We start from the raw sequence: 21,801 nt of genomic DNA on the forward strand, positions 1-21,801 counted from the left end.
TCTCTAATCATTTATTTTGAATAACTTGCATTGACTTTATTTCGAAGTTTCAATATTTTCCATCACCGCACAAGTTACATTCATATTTTAGGTTTCATAAATAGTGAATAAACTGCATTCAAACAGCTTCAAATCTTGGAAAAGGTCACAGTGCTGCAGCGTGGCAACATTTCATCAGTCTTTTTTCAGCCTTTTTTGAAGCTTTGTGCTTGACCTAAACCAGATCTGATTTCAGACCCACCCTACATTACGCTGAAGCCAGTGCGGGTATCAAAGTATCACCGCATACTTCTGAACTTCCAAAGCAAAATACATTCACATTTTATCAGTTCATGCATTCTCAAACCCAAGACCTTTGCTAGCACTATGCTCAACTGTTTAAAGGCTACAGTAATGTGTTTTTTGCTTCCAATAATGCCACTCAACTTCACATATTCACATTCCGAAAGTATTCCTGTTGTTTTTCACAGTCTTTATGTAGAATGATCTGAAGGCTTTTAGTGTTTAGAGATAAATAATTTCCACTTACCTTTAAGACACTCCATTGAAAATCCATCACTCTGCGCTAAAATATGCTTTGCTTTCAATCCACACGAGGAGAAATGTACTTTTCTCACCACTAATCAAACATTTCAAAACAGAATTATCATACAATTCCATCTGGATGTCAGTATCTTATACAAGGAACCCTAGTGGACCTCTTTGAACTCTTCTGGATGATCGAGATTTCAGACTACCGCATCTCAGCAGGATTAGGAGCTTTGGGGTGTAGCAGTGGCCCATCCAGTGTTTGATGCCCTCTCATCTTCCTTTCCCCTCCCTCCTCTATTTCCCGTCATCGCTCCATCAGCACATATAGTATTACTGAAGCTCCAGGCCCTCCATTAGTGGCTCAGGGGACGAAACCGTACCCTAAATATTGATTGGCAGGAAGCAGAGGGTAATGGGAGCTGCCTGTGATGTGTCCTTCTAGAAGCATCTGCAGTGGATGCTAAGTGCATTCTGCCTCTCTTACTCAATAGTCACTCTCGCTTATGTGGCAAAGAGCCAATCAGGGAAGATCATCTGTGCAACTCTTCAGCAACCACATCAAGAGCATAAATCATCCACACTCAAAAAAGACACAAACATTGTTTTTATCATAGGGCGGTCAACTGATTAATCGTGATTAATCGCATCCAAAATAAAAGTTTGTGTTTGTATGTATGTGTACGGTGTATATTCATTATGTATATATAAATACACACAGATGCATGCATATATTTAAGAATTTTTTTCATATTTATATGTATATGTGTGTGTGCGTGTGTGTTTCTATATAAAGTGCATCATAAATATACACAGTACTATTATTTAAACACCTTGCAAATACATGTCAAATCATTTCATTGATGCATTTGCCTTTGGCGCATTAAAACATTTTGATTGGTACATTCCATAATGGTGGTTATGTGTGGTTTCAGGAGTGGCAGAACTCCATACAAAAGAACGCAGGACTTGCATTCATCGAACTTATTAATGAGGGGAGGTATGTTGTGTACTCATAAAAATTCCTTCTTGACTGGATTTATGTTATGATTTTTATAAAGATCTGGTGCACTAGATAGAAAGGAGAAAGTGGACATTGTTATAATGCAAACTTTTCATGTCATTAACATATTTCGCTATGCTCAGGCTTCTGTGTCACGCCATGAAGGATCACATTGTCCGTGTCGCCAATGAGGCTGAGTTCATCCTCAACAGGCAGAGAGCAGAAGATGTGCACAAACATGCTGAGTTTGAGGTCGGTCAGCCGGTGTGGATCACTTGTGTCATGGGTTCACAGTTTAAATTCTTATCATGCGTAAGGTATGATGGGAAGATAATTTCCTTTGCTCTATCTTTTCATAGTCCAACTGTGCCCAGTACGCTGCAGACAGGAGAGAAGAGGAAAAGATGTGTGATCACCTCATCAGTGCGGCCAAGCACAGAGATCACGTGACCGCAAACCAACTGAAACAGAAGATCCTCAACATTTTGACCAATAAGCACGGAGCGTGGGGAACCATGTCTCAGAGGTTCACAAACTCACAGTCTATAGTTAACCTTTGCTGTTGGAATTCTGTTTCTTGTTTTCTGGCCATTCGTCAACTCTTTGCTCTCTCTGTTTATTTCCCACCTCAGTCAGCTGCATGATTTCTGGCGTTTGGACTACTGGGAGGATGATTTGCGCAGGAGGCGGAGATTTGTACGCAATGCCTTTGGCTCCACCCACTCAGACGTGGCTCTCAAATCTCTGGAGGAATACGGTCAGCCACCACACATCCATACACCTCAGTATAATTTACAGTGCCCAAATATGGCTCAGATATCATATTAAACTGATGTGTTTCCATACATTATGCATATCCCAAAAAAAAAAAGAAAAATTTGTATGTGTGCGTGTGTTATTTATTTTTTATTTTATTGTAATTATTTATTTATTTATATTTGTATGGGCAGGCCCTGAGGAAGAAGAGGGCATGAAGTCAAAGAAGTCATTCCGTAGTCATTCGGTGGTCAATCAGAACCCTGAGACGGAGCTGATGCTGGAAGGAGATGATGACGCCGTCAGTCTGCTACAGGAGAAAGAGATCGACAACCTTGCAGGTATTATTTACAAGCAGCCTCCTCAGATCCCATTGTAAGGGTGCCATGGCACTATTAAACCAATTAGTTTTAAATGCCAGCCCGCACAACAGCGCCGCTCTAGCAGCTTATGCAGGAACCATTTTTGTGGTGATTCTTTGATGAATTTTTTATGCATGTGCTAATGAATGCAACTGTACTTTATTCCCAGTGGCTTTTCGTCCGAGGGTATTTATCTCGAGAGGCAAGTTTGGTCCTTCAGTAAAAGCGTATGCTAATTAGTGTTTTAGCCCAGAACAAGATCTATCCCTTCTGCCTTTTGATGCAAATCTCAGCCGAATCCGCACAAGAGTGTGATTATGAGCTTAAGCGCTACATCTGATGACTAAATGAACTAATTTAAGGCTTATCAAAGTATCCGCTTATTAATTATCATAATGAGCCACTTACTGTATTTAACATACTGTGGCTATTTAATCATTATTTAATTAAACTAATAAGCTTGTTATTTCCTCAGATTTGAGTTTTTTGTTGGCAAACCACCTCTTTGAGACAAAAACATGATAAATCACTGAGCCTTAGTCAAGTAACCTTCTGATAACAGCTGATGGCATCACTAAAATGATCATTTTTAGGGACTGATAATGGATGTTCAGACGATGTAGATTTTAAATGTATTAAATGTTACATTTTTCAAAAAGAATATGTCATTTTCCAAAACTGGCCTTGAAATCCCAAGTAATTGGAAAATCTAACCATAATCACTGGACTAATCCAGGACTCAGGACTTTAAAATGAAAAAGTGTCTCATTCTGTGGCATGGTTTCCTTCAGGTCCGGTGGTTTTGAGCACCGCCGCCCAGCTCGTTGCTCCTGTGATTGTTGCCAGAGGCACGTTGTCGATCACCACAACAGAGATCTATTTCGAGGTGGATGAGGATGATCCAACATTCAAAAAGATTGATTCAAAGGTACTGTGTGTGTCACTGAGAATGAGTTCGAGTATACATTTGAATTCACACAGAATTACTGTAGAGTTAATGAGAATATCATCCAGTCAGAATTTCAGGATCACACATTGATATTGCTGACTTCATCATGCTGTCTTCTTTGCTAACCACCGTTCTTCTGATTGAATTTAAATGCTTTGCTTTTGCGTTTGTCAGGCGTTGGCATATACTGAGGGTCTGCATGGGAAATGGATGTTCAGTGAGATCAGAGCAGTTTTTTCCAGACGCTACCTGCTCCAAAACACTGGATTGGAGGTCTTCATGGCCAACAGGAGTAAGATGCCAACATGTTTTAACATGTCGAACTGATGTTTAGTTCAAGGTTTTTAATGGCACTATTTCATTATCTCTACAGCATCTGTCATGTTCAATTTCCCGGATCAGGGCACAGTAAAGAAAGTAGTGTACAGTTTACCTCGGGTTGGTGTTGGCACCAGCTATGGCCTCCCTCAGGCAAGGTAAGGCCTTTGGTGTAGGTTTTATAATATTGAAACTGATTCTGTGATGTGAGATTAGTTTAGAAGCGGTCCAAACATTTAATTGGTAATTAACAGTAAATGTGTTATTTGCCAAAGCTAAATGATGGCTCGGTATTGTGCTGTTCCTCCCATAGACGGATCTCTCTGGCAACGCCAAGGCAGCTCTTTAAGTCATCTAATATGACTCAGAGATGGCAACGGAGGGAGATTTCAAATTTTGAGTACCTCATGTTCCTCAACACGATTGCAGGTAAGATGATTCCTATGATTGCAACTAATAGTTTAATCACTACAAGCGATAAAATGCATCAAATTGGGAGACAAGTTACATGCTCACACACAACATTGTCTGTTGATATTTGTTTGCAGGGAGGACCTATAATGATCTGAACCAGTATCCTGTCTTCCCTTGGGTCCTGACTAACTATGAGTCAGAGGATCTGGATCTGACCTTGCCTGGGAATTTCCGAGATCTCTCAAAGGTATGCCAATCCTGAAAGTTTTATACCATTACCCGTTTAGAACTACACAAATCATCCAGAAAAAAAAAAACTTGATTTTGAATTTCAGATTTTTTATGTCGTCTTGTTTTATTGGAAATAAATTGGTTTTGTAATTTAATTAAAAATGTAAGTCATCATATGGTAATATGCACATATATTTAAAAGTTTGGGGATGGTAAGATTATTATTTTTTATTTTGTTTGTATTTGAAATATATTTTTATAATTATAAATTACTTTTGTTAGTTTTGATCAATTTAATGTGTGCTTGCTGACTAATTTTTTGATGATTTTTTAATGATAACCCACATGATATAAATATACTAATTTAAATATAATAATAATATAATATAATATAATAAATATAATAATACATTATTAAGATTGGTTAATATAATATCCAGAATCCCCTTTTCTCCTTCCTGTTTTGATAATATAGCCAATCGGAGCCCTGAATCCAAAGCGAGCCGTGTTCTATGCTGAAAGCTATGAGACGTGGGAAGATGATGGAACTCCGCCCCATCATTACGCATCACTGTACTCAACTGCAGCATCCACTCTCTTCTGGCTCGTCAGGATAGTGAGTCTTCACTATAGTCCAGTTATATTATATGATCTCTCAGAACTCGAACATCTCAAAATTCTGCTTTTAAGAAAAGCTCTTATGAAAGTTGTTTAATCTGAAAGTGTGTGCCACTTCCTTCATCCCACAGGAACCCTTCACAACATTTTTCTTGAATTGTAATAACAACAAGTTCGACCATCCTGATCGGACATTTTCTGGCATTGCACGCTCTTGGCGAAGTTGCCAGAGGGATACATCAGATGTTAGGGTGAGCAAACATCTGTGAGGTAAAACGATTCTGTAACTCGTCAACATGTTTGTCAGCATGCTTGTTTGTATGACAGGAGTTGATCCCTGAGTTCTACTACCTCCCTGAGATGTTCGTGAACAACAGCGGATATGACCTGGGGGTGAGAGAGGACAGGACAGCCGTGTGTGATGTGGAACTACCAGTCTGGGCCAAAAAACCAGAGGACTTTGTTCGCATCAACAGGATGGTGAGGGATGGAAAGATTATGTGTGACTAAGCACCCTTTGGTCCTCATTAGTGCACAATTTAAGCTCCCTTTAGGAATAATATAGTCCAATTCAGCAAGTGTTTCAAGAAGGGCTTGAAAAAGAAAAAAAATTCAGTCGGTTCACTCCGAGCAGAATTGATATTTTAAAGTTTCTGTTCTGTGTTCCTCTGATATTATTACAGTTCGTACCGTACCGTAATTTGATTTTGTTTTTTTGTTTCTGGTTCTGTTCCTGTCAAAATTTCCTTCAATTCCGGTTTTCTTTTTTGTTCCTTGGACCGGTTCAGAGCCCTGGTTTCAAGAATCAAAAGCAGCTGTAGTTTGTAGAAAAAAAAAGAAATAAACTTTGAGCCTCACACAGCCTTTACAAGGCTAGTAATTTCTTTTTGAAGCCCTGATTGGTCCTTGTGTTAACCCTGCTGTCTTCTTCCTGTCTCAGGCGCTGGAGAGTGAATTTGTGTCCTGTCAGCTGCACCAGTGGATCGATCTCATCTTCGGCTACAAGCAGAGAGGACCGGAGGCCATTAGGGCTCTCAATGTTTTCCATTACCTGTCTTACGAGGGATCTGTGAACTTGGACACCATCACTGACCCCCAGTTAAGAGAGGTCAGTGAGGATTGATTCAGCAGAGGATATCGAGCTAGGAACTTTACCTGTTTGTGTGACGTTAAGCTGTGTTTTCGGTGGGGTTTTATTAGACATTGCTGGGTTTTTTTTAAATACTGATTTTTTCCAATACATTTTTTTTAATTGACATCTTTACTCAATAAAATATGCAGAATGAAATGCTTTGTTATTTTAGTAAAAAACTAAAACAAGAGCTTTCAAAGCTCTTAATAACAGTTATTACATATTTAATATTGCAATTATAACAAATAAACTAAAAACGCTTAATGTCAATATAACAATCTTAAACTAATTCACTAATTAATAATAAGTAATCTTAAAGCGAAGCATTTTAGTGACATCTCAAAAACGAAAAATTATTAAATAAGACAAAATATCTAGTATTTTTAATAAATAATAGTAATATTAAATGTCAATAATTAGGATTAATTATTACTGACAGTAAGTATTATTGACAAAACCTTAATAGTTAATCTTATTTTTTAACTAATAATGTATTAAACAATTAAAAACAATTTACACAAATGTAAAGTATAGATAATAAAGTAAAAGACAATATAATTAAAATATTGAATAAATTTTCCTGTAAACATTATTGTTTCCTGTTTAACACACAGTAGTGCAATGCTGTTTTTATTTATCAGTAAATTTAAAATTAGAACCAATATTATATTGGAGACAAAATCTAATTTTATATGATAATATTAAAGTTTCCTGTCTATATCTTTCTCTCATTTCTAAGCGCAGCGTGTTTACAGCAGTGTTCAGTGTTCGTGTCCATGTCTGTAAATGTCTGTCAGATGTGAGGCAGCTCAGGGGTCTGTCAGCTAAAGATGTAACAGCTTGTTTTGTCTCTTTGTCATCTTTTTAGTCTACGGAGAACCAGATTCAGTCATTTGGACAGGCTCCATCACAGCTGCTGATAGAGCCTCACCCTCCTCGCAGCTCCGCCATGCACCTGGTGAGACTTGACTATATCTCTTTTATTATGTCTTTTCAAGACACCTCTATTTGTTGTGATCTATATTACTTTTTTTTATCAGTAATCTATATTAGATCTCTTTTAAATATATCAATATTGCCTTGTTATATGATTTATTACATCTTTTATCATGATTTGTATTTGTTACTTTCATTTTATGAAGCTCAGAATTGCAGCTAGTTGTGATTGGATCAAATATTGTTCATTTGTCTGTACCGTAAATGCTAAATGCTGCCACAAAGTGACAAAATGACAGTCCGGTTGGACACAAAATTTATATTTAGCTGGTTCAGACACTGATTTACACTTAGAAGGCTGTCTAGGGTGTTACACATATCACCCAGGCCTACCCCCTCCTGACGGTCCAAACCAGCCCAAAACTATATCCTTACCCAGAATCCCACCCTGTAGTTTTCACCTTGATGTATTTTACCTTTCTAATCCCCTGTCCCTTCTTTTCTCCTCTCCCCAATCTTTCCCCTTCCTCCTCCTCTTTCTCTCTTCTGCTCATCAGTGTTTCCTTCCTCAGAGTCCTCTAATGTTCAAGGACCAAATGCAGCAAGATGTAATCATGGTGCTAAAATTCCCCTCCAACTCTCCCGTCACGCACGTGGCGGCCAACACGCTGCCTCACCTCAGCGTTCCCGCTGCGGTCACGGTCACATGCAGCCGGCTGTTCGCCATCAACCGCTGGCACAACACAGTCGGTGAGCACTACCATTTGCAACTTTCTTAGGCGTAACATTTCTCAGAAATCTGAGGTTTCAAACCACCTTTTGTAATGTTTAGTGCAAGTCTATTTACAATGTTATCAATATGTTTTGTATAGGTCTCAGAGGTGCTCCGGGATACTCATTAGAACAGGCTCATCACCTTCCTATTGAAATGGACTCTCTGATTGGTAAGTTCCTCAGATCATGTGACCATGTGTGTAGCCAGTTGGGTCACTAGGTCTGAAATCCCATCAGTTGTCAGTGGCATACAGTAGTTCACCTAAAAATATTTATGTATCTTTCTTCTGTTCAACACAAATGAAGATATTTTGAACAATGTATGTAACCAAATGGTTTCAGTGCCCATTGACTTCCATTGTATTTTTTGCTCCATTAAATGAAAGTCAACGGGAACCGAAACTGTTTGGTTACCAGCTTTCTTCAAAATATCTTTTATGTTCTGCAGAAGTAATAAATGCATACAGGTTTGGAATGGCATGAGGGTGAGTAAATTATGAGTGGATTTTTATTTTTGTGTGGACTGTCCTTTTACAAGTCTGATGAAACTTGGTTGAATCTTCAGACTCGAACTGGATTTTTTTTTCCAATAATGAGACCTGGTCTGTGTTTTCTTTCCCAGCCAATAACTCCGGCATTAGTAAAAGGCAGATCACAGATTTGGTGGATCAAAGCATTCAGATCAACACGCACTGCTTTGTGGTGACAGCCGACAACCGCTACATCCTGGCATGTGGTTTCTGGGACAAGAGTTTCCGTGTTTACTCCACTGAGACAGGTGCTTGTTTCTTTTGGGATTTTATGCCATTTTGTATGCCAACTTGTACATATAAAAAGACTTTCATTCTTTACTACAAAAAAAAATGTCTGTTTGCGCACATGCTCATCTGCTCACTCTTCATTTAGGGAAACTCACTCAGATTGTGTTCGGGCACTGGGATGTGGTGACCTGTCTTGCGCGATCCGAGTCCTACATTGGAGGTGATTGCTACATCGTCTCTGGCTCACGAGATGCAACCCTTCTGCTGTGGTACTGGAGCGGACGACACCACATCATCGGAGACAATCCCAACAACAGTGAGCACAATGTTTTTAAACCAAATGACCCAGAGTATAGGAGTATTGCTTTCATTTACATAACTCAGTGCTCAACAAGGCTGCATACATTTAATCCAAAACACTGTAAAACGGTAATATTGTGAAATATAGTTTTTTTTCCTGTGATGCAAAGCTAAATTTTCAATTGCGTCCTTGCAGTATTCATTTCTTAAAAGTAAAATCTTACTTACTGACCCCAAACTTTTTAACAGTATATTATAAGATATCACATACATAGTACATATTTTAATACTTAACATTAATGTTACATTCATAGAAAAATTGTCTCAGATATAGTTTTTTCTGAATATATTAAATTCATTCCTTTTTATTGCCTGCTTACCTACCTTCATCTCATTCCTAATATAATCTTCTTTATCATTTTTACTTAGGTGTGGTATTGAGTTTTGGTTCTCTGGTTCTGTCTGATGAGATTTTTAGGATACTAGAAGCTGACCCTCTGTTGTATTTTAGGTGATTATCCAGCACCTAGAGCGGTTCTGACAGGGCATGACCATGAGGTGGTGTGTGTGTCGGTGTGTGCTGAACTGGGTCTTGTCATCAGTGGGGCCAAAGGTCAGTCTGAGAGGAAGCAATCTGAATATTATCTGAAATCAACTCTTTTCATACTAGTATTGGTTTCCGTGAGAGCTTATATAAACCCATTACAGTTAAGGAATTAAAGGTCTTAAAGATTTAAATTAAAAACATTGTGATTGTATTTTTTTCCCTAATTTCTCCCTATATAGTTTCTCTGCTTGCTGTGTAATGACAGAATTGAGAGTTTCTTGCTGTTGTCTTGTTTTGCAGAAGGGCCGTGTTTGGTGCACACCATCACTGGAGATTTACTGCGGGCCCTCGAGGGCCCTGAGAACTGTCTCCAGCCCCGTCTGATCTCTGTGTCCAGTGAGGGCCACTGTATCATCTACTATGAGAGAGGACACTTCTGTAACTTCAGCATTAATGGCAAACTCCTGGCACAGATGGAGATCAATGACTCCACACGTGTAAGAGGAGACATACACATTGTGAGAGACAAATAGTCATGGATCACATTAGTCACTTTATTAAATCTGCTTTTGTTTTCCCCCAGGCCATTCTGTTGAGCAGCGATGGTCAGAACCTGGTAACAGGAGGTGATAATGGCGTTGTTGAAGTCTGGCAGGCCTGTGATTTTAAGCAGCTGTATATTTACCCCGGCTGTGATGCAGGCATCAGGGCTATGGACTTATCCCATGACCAGAGGTGAGCACACCTGACCTAAAAATAATAATATACATATACTTTGAATATTAATTTTAACAATGTTTTTTTTTTTGTTAAATTAAAAAGTTTCTATAAAAAAAGTATATATATATATATATATATATATATATATATATATATATATATATATATATATATATATATAAACTTTTTAATTTAACAAAGAAAAACATATAAATAAGTTCTGTCAAACGATTAATTGCATCCAAAAAAAAATAGTTTTTTTTCCCACAGTATATGCATGTGTGCTTTGTATATTTATTATGTAACTATAAAAATATAAATACACACACACACACACAAGTATATATTTCAGAAAAATTTCGGTTTTAGATTTTATATATTTATTTATAAAATAAATTATATGAATATAAATAAATACATGTAAATATTTTCAAAATATAAACTGTATGTGTGTGTTTATATATACATAATAACAGAACACACACATATGATGCAAAGAAAAACTTTTATTGTGTATGCAATTAGTTGTTTGATAGCACTAATATACATATATAATATAATATATAACTTTTCTTTTCTATGACCTGTATATATTAATATTAATTATTTAGTTTGCTTCTAGTTATATATATATAATAGATATTTTAAATGCTTTAAACTATAAACATTTATATTATTAATTTATTACTTTTTCTATATATTTGCAGGACTCTGATCACTGGGATGGCGTCAGGCAGCATTGTGGCGTTTAACATTGATTTCAATCGATGGCACTACGAACATCAGAACAGATACTGAGACAGAACAAAGAGAGATGGGAGAAGAGAGTGGGACCTTGTTTAGGGCCCGCAGTTGAAGCAGTGAGAAAGGTGGGGTTCATTTCCTGCTTGACAGACGATGGTGTCCCTCTAAGTTCAGGGGGGAGTTAAACCCGGATGAAAACACAAGACATATCGCTAACGTTACTTAGACCTTTAGGGTTGTCCTTCACTCCCCACATACTATGATGAGTTGCCTAATGTCCTTTTGTCTGCGAAGATCATCGTACAAGATTAAAGCCAGGAGGACAGCAGGACTGGATCGACTGTACCGCAGTTCCCAGCAGAAGAGGCTTAGCGATAAACCACCAACAAATTATTTTTGGGGAGGGTTAGGGAGGGAGGGAAGGGGTCTGGGGTGGGATTAAGATGCAGCGGTGAATTTAGTCTTTGTAAATACCAACTGCAGTGGCGCAGTTCTTCACTAAAAGGGGATAAAAAATCATACTTCCCGCTCGCTCTCCATTACGGAAGATCCCATAATCCTTTAATTTATTAATGACTTGCTGTAAGATATTGTGTAGTTCCAACGAAGTGATGATGATGATTTGGATGATTATAGATGAAGGCCTGCCGATTCACAGGGAGGAAGTGAACTGCTCAGACAGGAAACAAGCTTCTCTTTCCTCTTTGTATATTTGGTAATTGTTTTGTCATATATGTAAATATTGTGATGGTTAGGAAAGCCAGGCATGTAAGCGGGCCATAAAAAAAAAGAATATAGAGGAGAAAAATAGAGAAAAAAAAAAAAAAAGTGAGAGAGAGAGAAAGAAACCCTCCCTCATTCACACGTTTCATTATTTATGAAAAAAAAAGAACAATTATTAATGTTGACGTTTTTGTATCGGACACATTGCACCGGTAACAACCCCTAATTTATAAGCGTTTCTTTGGTCTTCTAACACATTTTAGGCCCATTCTCCATTGTATAATTTGTGCATTGATGTTTGTTGTATTTAAATAATTAATATTATAATCATATGTGATTACGTTGTACAACCACAGCCACAGTAAGCAATATCCTTGTAGCCGAGAATGACTGCAGAAATGCTGTTTAATACGTGGATTGAGATCCTCATACACAAATACTGAGACAGTTTTTCATCCCCCTATTTAAAAAGTGTGAGCGAAAATAGTAAGAAGGATATTTTTCAATCAACAACACTGATATAGAAATATAGTCGTTTTACTACAGGGGTGTAATCACTAGTCAGTTGGAAGCTAAGACTGAATTCAGAAATGAAAACATGAATAAATTATGCAAGTAATTTCTTGATCTGCCTTTTCATTGGCCATTGGATGTGAATTATACATGAGACAGTGGCGCATACATAACGTGCAGGTCAGTCTCTGTGTGGGTGAGTGGTCAGTACTGTATATTTGATTTGATTTGTACATTTGCTAAATATCTTTTGTTCATTTATTTTGCAAGGCGTAACTGATCATGATGATTGAATATTATTTAAATGTATTTTATTGTATATGTCTGCATCATTTGTGGAGAGGAGAGGAATAGTCTTTGGCAGGAAGTAAATAATGGATGATTTATTTAGATTCAGATGTAATTTTTAAATTCAGTCCACACCTGCTGTTTCATGCATTTGCTGCAACTTGAATAAGCCAGAATCTCACAGGTGTCTCTTAAAACGTTTAAATATTAATTCATGCCAATATATAGATCAATAACTGTAAAATAAAATTGTTTCCTTTTTGTCGTATTTACAATAAAACAGACCAAAACATCTTTTTGAAGTACTGGTGTGTTTTTCTTTAAACAACTAGATCGGAATGTCCTTAAATACTGAATGTCATGAATGGAATGAGGTCAGTTAGCCTTTTAATGGGAGGGATACAGCTACGGCTGGAAGTAGAGATGTGACGATTAATCGCGAGCCGGTTGAAAATCGATTAAAATATGTGGCGATTCAAATTGGTTGAGATGCTAAATAAATAGCAATTAATTTAGGGGAAGGAGTTTATATGAATCTGAGGGGAACTTACGGCCCATTCACAATGGGTTGCCAGCGTTACCGCTTGAAGGAGGGCGTTTCTGAAGCTTTATGCTAACACAACCATCATAGTGACAACAGCCAATCACATTCGTTTTCTGGTGTTGCGTGAACGCAATTGGCTAGCTTCTGCACTAGGGTATTTGCATACGGTGATATGATTGGAGGACGCCTGCATTGGCGCTTGAAAAGTTGAAAAGTTTTCAACTTCTACCGCGCGCAACGGACCCAAAGCAGCGCGACAGACCCACAATTCATTTTGCCTACTCTTGATGTCACTCCATTCAAAGTAAACGAGAGGCATTGATGCTGACACCCTGTGTGAAAAGACCGTCAGTCTTTAGAAAAGTTTAGATTATATATTTTTTTTTTATCTTGCCTCTGCTCTGTGTAATCCATATTAAAGTTCATAAGTGCAGCTCTGCATTGTTTACACAGGAAAACATGAACATGCTTTAAGCGCCACCTGCTGGCAGAGAGTGAATCTGCATCTCCTTCAGCTCATCTGCGGTTTCTGTTTCATGCAGATATTATTTATGTATTTTTCACAAAATTGAAGTCAAAACATTCTGTTTTGCATCTTTGTATGGATAATGATCAAAATGCATTGGTTGCGTCTACTTTTTAATGAAAAGAGCACAGACAAAGCCTTATTTTGTTTATATGAAGAGATCTCTTTTATTTGTGTTACTTATTTTATTTGGTGCTTATTCTACAATTTCTTCATTTTGTTAGTTGCATTTACACTATATTTCAATTGTGTAATGTGTAAATTTTTTATCTAAAGTGATTTACAAATGAGGATAATAGAATAAATCAAAACCAACAAAAGAGCAATAATATGCAAGTGCTATATTAGCATATTATTATAGTTAGGGCTGGGTGATAGTCATGTGCATCTTGGCAGTAAAACTGGTTCTGTAATCGGTAGTAAATCTCCATCACCTGCTGTTGTCAACTTGAAACAGCTCAAAATTCATTTTAAAAACGACTAATTTTCATGACTCCGAGTCGACTCTTTCTTTTGAAAGACAGCTACTGTACATGGCACACTTTTAGATTTAAACATTTGCAGGATGTTTTCATTCACTTAGAGCTGTGTTGCACTGCATGAAAGATATATATATATATATATATGTATACTGTATAGTGTATAGTGTATTATATAATAAATGGAAATCAGATATAATTTTTGGCTTGTCTTTAGCTTGGCAGTCAGCATCAATAAGAAACAATAAAATGAGGTTATAATATATTTTTTATTAAGATAATGTCTCAAATTATAATGTAAGAGCCACTCTGTATTCCATGCACTAATGAGAGAATACAATGACACAGTAAGCAGGGCTATGAGTTACTAGTACACCTCTTACTGCACTTCAGAAACACTCAACCCCAATCTGACCTCCTGACACTAACAGCAGCGCTTCTCATGACACAGAGGCACCACTGAATCAATGTCCGAACCGTTCCCAGACAGCAAGCAATTTCGGCCCAGGTCTGGCCCACATCTGGCCCACATGGATTTCATGCGGGCCAGATGTGGGCCGGATCTGGGCCAATACTATGTTGCTGTCTGGGTTGGCATTTGTATTTCCAAGAGCTGACCCTGTATTAAGGAATGTTGCTTATGTCTTTCCCCCAATGCTTTTGTGCTTATGTTCCATATACCTAAAAACTGCAAAAATGGTTAAAAGTGACTTACATTGTCTAGTTAAGATAAAGAAATATATTGTCAATATCAAAATAATTGAAATTATATTATTTACACTGATTAGAAAAAAGGTCCCCATCTCGCGTATGAACAAGTTCTGTGCAACCACAATAGAAAGAAAATCCACATAGGAGTTTATCTCTGAAGAGGTATCGGCAATTCAAATAATTTTCTGTCTACTTAGAAAGGTTTTTGTGAACAAAGTACTAATTACCAAGAATCAAGTTCGCTGAAAGTCCTTACAGTTTCCCTCCGAAACATATGAACAATACCGGACCCGTAAAAACATCACAATTCTAAGGTGCTTCAACAGAAAAAGACATTTTTGAACTTGAATAAAAAAAGAATGCGTATTTATTACGTATAAATAAAAGGTATTATAATGACCATAAATAAACAAGAAACCCCCTTCTTGACGGTCATCATTTTCCCTGCACCTTTATGTGATCAGATTACAAAATGGTTCAGTTCATCACGTTCCGAATCCTCATAAACCCTTCTTCTCTTTTGGTGCCCTTTCCACTCGTTCCCTTCCCTTTCGATGCTAGAAAGGGGAGAAGAGGGAGCGAACAGTCTCCGTGGAGCAGGCGGAAAAGTCTTCAGACTCGGGCGTGGTGGTAGAGGGACATGGACTGGGGATGAGGGCTGGAGCGGGGAGTCCGCTGGGCGGCTGGGACAGGGGGTCGAGGTGCAGACTGGGAGTAAAGGCTGGGATGTGGAGGCTACAGGTCGGCTGGGTGGTCCAGGCAGCTGCGCTCACATTCTGGTGGCATCCTCGTCGGAGAATCTGCCTCTCCTTATCAAGAGCGGTGGTCTGATGGAAGAAGGGGGGATTTCAGTCATGTGACAGAACATGTGCATGAGAGCAAAATAAAATACTCCGAATAAAGTCACTCCCAGAAGTCCCCAAAATACAGTTTTGGGCGAACTATGCCTTTAATAAAAGTTATTTCTACATTATTTATTAAAATGATAAAATAAAAGTAATTTAATAACAATTAAAATACATAAAAAATAATATTTAATAAAAAAAAATTTAAGTTAGCATGATAACAATAAATTAAAGGTAAATACACCACAGTTCAAAAGTTTGGTGTCACTTGAGTTTTTTTTTATGTTTTTGAAAAAAGTCATGCTCACCATGGCTGCATTTGATTTATGAAATTAACAGTACTGCTATAATATGAAATTTAAAATTGGTATGTTATATTTTAATATATTTTAAAATGTACTTTTCAACATTAATGATAATTAATAATGTTAAAAAATACAGTTGCTTAATTTATTTGTTATTATTTTAAAACCAGGATATATTTTTTCAGTATTCATTTGCATCATTGAGAAAATTTTTTAATAAAAAATAAAGAATTCTCTCCCAAAAAGAATTTACTGACTCCAAACTTCATCTCTAAATGAATCATTTATAGTGTACATTTAATGCAAATAGATATATTTAGTAAGTTTCTTTATTAAAAGTGAGTTTCTATTAAACAAACAATCATTGGGGACAACAGTGGGACTGACTGCTGAGCATTTTATTTCTGTACAAGGTTGAAGCTCACGAGAAGCGGGATAGAAGCAGGACAGTGACACAAGCATCACACTGAGGGACAAGCACATCGAATATGCCATGATGTTGAAGCAAATCATGCACATTCTCTCCAGCTGAAAACTTTCACACACAGGAATGACCACAGCAGCAATTTTGGATCATGATATAAGCAGGTTTCAGTGCCCAGACTGGGGTTCAACAAAACAGGGGCTGGCGTGCTTCAGTGGACACATGGCGTTACCTTATCCAAAACATGCTCGGGTTCTGATAGAAATCCAGCGACCCTGATCTCCGGATGGAAAAGTCATGGTCGAGCTAAGCGAAGAGAAATCAGTGGAGCTCAGTGCACAATGCTCAGAAATCATCAGCTGTTAGTAAAGAAAATCATTTCAAAGTATTATAATGTCTGAACTCTTTGGCCTCTAGTAAAAGCTGTCCATCACTTCATGGTGTCTGCTACTCCGCTCACTGGCTCTTTAATGTTTATTTGGCGTCTGGTTCTTAACTTCAGGCTTGGACAGTTAGTGTGGGCTTACCGTCATCACAGACACTCCCGGGGTGTTGCTGCTGGGCTTGGGCCCAGTGTTAAAGTGCTTCTTGATCTTTCCTGCCACTGACAGCTGGTGCTCGTTTTCTGACACACCGTCATTCTGAAACAGCCATTGAAACATAGCCAATCAGTTACAGTACTACAGTTATGAAACAAGACGACAAATAGTATTAAGACTGTGGCAATCCTATAATTTAGCAATAAGTATATTGTAATGGATTCAGGTTGAATTACTCACAGTGACCCAGGGATGTTCCAGCACCTGCAGCGCTGTGTATCTCTGATCCACTTCCACCTGCAGCATAGACACTATCAGCTCCTGAGGACACAGACGGGACAGAGAGAGTTAGTGCCAATCATGACTGTGAATTGGTGAACACAATGACTTACAGGAAACAAAAAGTAAAAACTAAATACTACTAATAAAAATGATTACCGTTTAATAATATGTAGGCTTTCTAAAACCAAAACTCAATTTGATTTTAAAGATTGTAAATTTCATAATTTGTCTATGATACGTTATTTTCTAGTCAGAAAATAATGTATCACTGTAGACAAATTTTGAAATGATCATTATTAGTAGTATGATCATAGTATTTTGATTTTAAAAAGCACTTTTAAAAAAATGCATTTATTATTATAATATTTTTTTATTTTGAAACTAATTATTTAGTATCATACTATTTTGCTTTAAAAACATATTTAGAATATAATTTTGATAATAAAAAGCCTGACTGTTACTTATCAAGCTATTTTTCTTTAAAAATAAATATTATTCATTCATTATAATTCTTATTATCGTTTTTATTATCTCACATATTTGTATATTAATCCACACATGTTTCACTCACTTTGGCTGAGTCTGATACATTGTCCCAGTACGGAAGAGGGAATTCTAACTGTCCCAGCAGTATTTGGTCAAACAGCGCTTCTTGATCATCAGTGCTCCTGAAATGAAGAGTGCAACTTCAGATGTGCATCAACAGGGGGCGCTCGTTCCATTGCGATCATTGATTGTACAACAAATAGCCACAGGGTGGCGCAGTAACATCTTACATAACCTTACAGCATTGATTACATTACGCAAATACACAGCTAGAATGTATTTAAGAATGAATCTTTGACATGTGGACCATTTTTCTACTGGATAAATTCATTTTGATGGTAATTACAGGATTTTTAGAACTACTTTGAAAAGCAATATGCAAAAAGCTAAAAAAAAAAAAAATTCTTCTCACAAAAGCCATATTTTGTCTTACCCACGAAATGGAGGAAAGCCACAGAGGAGAATATATGTGATGACTCCAGCGGCCCAAATATCTACCTTAAGGCCATACCTAACAACAAACAAAAGATTTTAGTATTATTGGTCTTATTAGGTGTTTTCTTTAAACTCATTGATTTAAAATGATCATAACAAATCCTGGGCTATGCTTAACAACACACAAGTCCATGGAAAAACAAATCACTCATTCAATGATCCAGATTTGTGCAAATGTGTTCAAATATTCACCCGGTCTCTGCGATAATCTCTGGTGCTACATAAGTGGGTGTTCCACAGACAGTGTAGAGGGGTCCGTCCACCACGGTGGCCAAGCCAAAGTCGCCCAGCTTCAGGGATGTGCTTCCATCTTGATGCTCATACACCTGTGAACCAAAGTACAAAGCCAAGAACAACATTAGACCAAAAACAACCTAGTCTCTTCAAAGCAATCTATGAAATGTCATATCCAGCTCTCAATTCCCAAGGTGAACATGAGCCGATCAGTGTCACAAATATGCACTGGCTGCAAATAAACAGATATTTGTGCATTTAATGTCTTTAACCTAAAATCCAATGATGCTAAAAAAGAAACAGGAGCATAAGCTTGGCTGGCTTTGTGTTTGGCATTATATAATATGTAAAGTGATGCGTTATGAAAAAGCCTCATTCTGCACTGCAAGGTGCATTTGACATGCATGCTTCCAGCCACAAGCGATTATCTTTGACACGCAGAACGCAAGCAAGCGCATATGTGAGACAGACACGGCATTTTCTAGCTCACTGGAGTGCGTTTGAGAATCAGACTGATTTTTTCATTGTTAGCAGGTCACATTTTCAATTATAAGATCTGCAGCATTTCTAGACGAATCCCCAAGCTCATAAACAGGGTTTCATAAACAACACTTCCGTCTTGAATCAGCAGAGGAAGGGCCATTGATTCATAAATGATGTCTGGTAAAAGGTTGATACGAGAGCAGCCTTGGAGAACAGTACAGTCTGTGAACTGTCAATGTGTGAGTCACATCTCAGTTCTTCCGCCGCTGAAGTGATATCACACATATACAGTCAGTCAGTAGGTGGCTGGTCTAGACTCAGTCAAAGAGATCGCAGCAATCATCTCTCTTTCTCCAAACACACTTAAGTAGTTCCAGCCCACAAGACCTATGAGTTTCATCCGCTCCTTTCTTCAGCACATACAGTACACACAGGAACACATGGCTTGTGGAGGCTGGTGATCAAACAGCGCCACTTTAGGATGTGATAACTATCGCGCTTGTACCTGTGACATGTGTCAGACATGTCAGGATGACATGCATTTTTGAAAAGAAGGAAGGATAGCGTGTTGATAGCTTACCAAAAGGTTCTCTGGCTTGATGTCCCTGTGGACGATGTTAAGGCTGTGTAAGTACTTGATAGCATTGGCCAGGTTGTACAGCATGCCACTGGCATCCCGTTCAGTGTATCTGTTTGTGGAGGTAATGGCATCAAAAAGATCTCCTCCCTAAAAATAAAAACAAACATGCAAATTAAAAAAAAAATAAAAAAAAATATTTGAAAAAAACAATATAAATATATATATATATAGGACAGATTTACAATAAGAAACAAATTAAATACTACTATAGTACAGGTCTATTTTACAGTAGTATTGTAGAAATGTAATTATTGTCTTCGATGTATAAATTAAATATAATTAAAATATTTTTAATTCTACTAAAGTTGTTCAGCCAAGAGCACTAAGTGGTACTCTTGTTTCTGTTGTTGTTTAACAAAAGTTCTATTAGGCAGCTGTCACTTTATGACCTAATGCATGAATCCAGTATACTGACTACGTTTACATGAACATCAGTTATCTAATTATTTACCTTATTTTTAATAAGACAATATTATTTCCGCCCAGCTTTAGTCTGAGGTATTTTTGATGTCTACTGCTAGGTGTGTGAATGAAATGGTTACATTGTTGCATTTTGCATCCAAGCTAGGTGGTATTTGCATTAACTCAAACTGATCAACATCACAAGAGTTTTCTTGAGGTCATGTTGTTTATACAAAGCAGGCAGAAAGTTCACGGTGGCCTGGTTTGCTGTTCACATGGCAGAAATCCCCTCAAAGAGTCGAGTAAGTGGAACAGCAGCTTAAAATAACGTTCAGTTTAACAGAGCCAGCACGAGGACCCACCAATAGCTAGAATTCATCTGGATCTCCACAAGATGTGTAAACCAGCTGTGACTGGATTTTTCTGTCTGTTGATCTATATTTGTTTCCACCTTAGGCTTGAACAGGTGCATTAAAATGTAGTGCACACCTTAACAAGCTCCATGACCAGGTAGAGTTCACTGTAAGTGTCCATTTCTTCAATCAGCAACACAATGTTTGGATGTTTCACTCTTCTGAGGATAGCCACCTCATTCTGGATCATATGCTCCTGTGCAGGAGAAATATATAAATTGTACAAAATTGCCATAAAAATAAAAGCATTTTATTGACAAATCATAATGCTTCCTTCTCACCTTTCCTCTGCATTTGCCTTTGTTGATGATCTTCAGAGCGTACGCCCTGCCAGTCGAGTGCTCCACACACTCATGGACTACCGCAAAGTTCCCGTCTCCGATCATTCGGCCCACTTTGTACCGATCCGAGATGGAGCTCGGGACTGTTGGTATCGGCGTCTCCTCCAAGGGCTCGGCTGCAGACGGTAAGGAAGAAAATTAGAGCAAGACTGAGTGGGCCTCATTCAGAATCTGTTTTCATGACTGAAATCTCTGTAGGCAGTGGAGAAATTCGATTCGCAACCAACAATCCTAGTCGGAGAATCTCTTTGAATGCAGCTCAGAAAACAAGACGATAACCCTGCATTCAGTTCACACCTCATGGATTCTTTCATTAGTGCATTACAGTCAGCTACAGCGTGTACAATGAAGTGGAACTGACTGTATAATGAACATCTGCGCAAAGCTTTCAAATGAAGCTGTTGTTGTTGACCTCCACTGCATAATTATAGTGTACTATAATAGTATATGAATAATACAAAAATAAGACTGTCTAAACCAGCCTAAAGTGTGGGACTTCTTACCATCACTTACGGGCGCTTCCTCCTCATCCATACTGCAGACTTTGGTAGAGGCCACAGACAGAGAGGAACCGCTGTGCTGGGATCCCTGTGAGGAAAAAAAAATCCAATTTTAGAAATTCATGGCCAGTGTGTATGAGAAATACAACTCCAAAAACCACCGACAACCAACCACCTAACATCAAATATATGGAGTTTTCCGTCTTTCTTCCTGTGCTGGATATCCTCAAGCTGCCCTGTGTTACTATTCCCATCAGGACTGTCGGCACGCTTGGGACACAATCCTCATTCTCACTTTTAAACACAGCACAGTGTTAGGATAAAACCAGTTATTGGTGTTTCTCAGCTGGTTGCCATGGCAGCAGCAAGTGTGAGCGAAGGTACTGGCTGTGCTGTAAATTGGTTTTCGCTCCTGGATGCCGGCAGTCAGAGTGCAGGGACCTTTTCAGGTCCACGCGGAGAGTAATTGGAATGA

The 21,801-nt window shown here is 37.9% G+C and overlaps 2 protein-coding genes across 15 annotated transcripts in view; one reads left to right on the forward strand and one right to left on the reverse strand.

The window, feature by feature from the left end:
- Positions 1-11,488, forward strand: part of nbeaa (neurobeachin a) — a 113,491-nt gene extending 102,003 nt beyond the window's left edge. For 8 of the 11 annotated variants that reach the window (XM_052567454.1, XM_052567463.1, XM_052567455.1 and 5 more), the window contains 23 exons: positions 1,464-1,528; positions 1,675-1,783; positions 1,891-2,057; positions 2,164-2,288; positions 2,482-2,628; positions 3,441-3,577; positions 3,773-3,890; positions 3,972-4,074; positions 4,230-4,345; positions 4,465-4,577; positions 5,037-5,177; positions 5,311-5,430; positions 5,507-5,659; positions 6,120-6,287; positions 7,180-7,269; positions 7,805-7,997; positions 8,120-8,191; positions 8,644-8,799; positions 8,928-9,098; positions 9,594-9,695; positions 9,930-10,126; positions 10,213-10,364; positions 11,057-11,488. In XM_052567454.1, the coding sequence (XP_052423414.1) occupies positions 1,464-1,528; positions 1,675-1,783; positions 1,891-2,057; positions 2,164-2,288; positions 2,482-2,628; positions 3,441-3,577; positions 3,773-3,890; positions 3,972-4,074; positions 4,230-4,345; positions 4,465-4,577; positions 5,037-5,177; positions 5,311-5,430; positions 5,507-5,659; positions 6,120-6,287; positions 7,180-7,269; positions 7,805-7,997; positions 8,120-8,191; positions 8,644-8,799; positions 8,928-9,098; positions 9,594-9,695; positions 9,930-10,126; positions 10,213-10,364; positions 11,057-11,147 (3,006 nt within the window). In that variant the 3' untranslated portion in view covers positions 11,148-11,488. The remainder of the gene's footprint in view (positions 1-1,463; positions 1,529-1,674; positions 1,784-1,890; positions 2,058-2,163; positions 2,289-2,481; positions 2,629-3,440; positions 3,578-3,772; positions 3,891-3,971; positions 4,075-4,229; positions 4,346-4,464; positions 4,578-5,036; positions 5,178-5,310; positions 5,431-5,506; positions 5,660-6,119; positions 6,288-7,179; positions 7,270-7,804; positions 7,998-8,119; positions 8,192-8,643; positions 8,800-8,927; positions 9,099-9,593; positions 9,696-9,929; positions 10,127-10,212; positions 10,365-11,056) is intronic. The other 3 variants (XM_052567456.1, XM_052567461.1, XM_052567465.1) reach the window with 1 other exon arrangement.
- Positions 11,489-14,416: 2,928 nt separating this feature from the next.
- Positions 14,417-21,801, reverse strand: part of LOC127966471 (serine/threonine-protein kinase DCLK1) — a 41,053-nt gene continuing 33,668 nt past the window's right edge. For 3 of the 4 annotated variants that reach the window (XM_052567467.1, XM_052567466.1, XM_052567469.1), the window contains 10 exons: positions 21,330-21,414; positions 20,767-20,942; positions 20,562-20,681; positions 19,611-19,757; positions 18,506-18,639; positions 18,252-18,329; positions 17,844-17,940; positions 17,231-17,311; positions 16,979-17,092; positions 14,417-15,704 (listed from right to left, as the gene is read on the reverse strand). In XM_052567467.1, the coding sequence (XP_052423427.1) occupies positions 15,435-15,704; positions 16,979-17,092; positions 17,231-17,311; positions 17,844-17,940; positions 18,252-18,329; positions 18,506-18,639; positions 19,611-19,757; positions 20,562-20,681; positions 20,767-20,942; positions 21,330-21,414 (1,302 nt within the window). In that variant the 3' untranslated portion in view covers positions 14,417-15,434. Of the gene's footprint in view, positions 15,705-16,683; positions 16,758-16,978; positions 17,093-17,230; positions 17,312-17,843; positions 17,941-18,251; positions 18,330-18,505; positions 18,640-19,610; positions 19,758-20,561; positions 20,682-20,766; positions 20,943-21,329; positions 21,415-21,801 lie in introns of all 4 variants that reach the window. The other variant, XM_052567468.1, reaches the window with a different exon arrangement.

Source organism: Carassius gibelio, chromosome B10 (assembly GCF_023724105.1).
Source record: "Carassius gibelio isolate Cgi1373 ecotype wild population from Czech Republic chromosome B10, carGib1.2-hapl.c, whole genome shotgun sequence".
Classification (NCBI taxonomy): Eukaryota; Metazoa; Chordata; class Actinopteri; order Cypriniformes; family Cyprinidae; genus Carassius; species Carassius gibelio.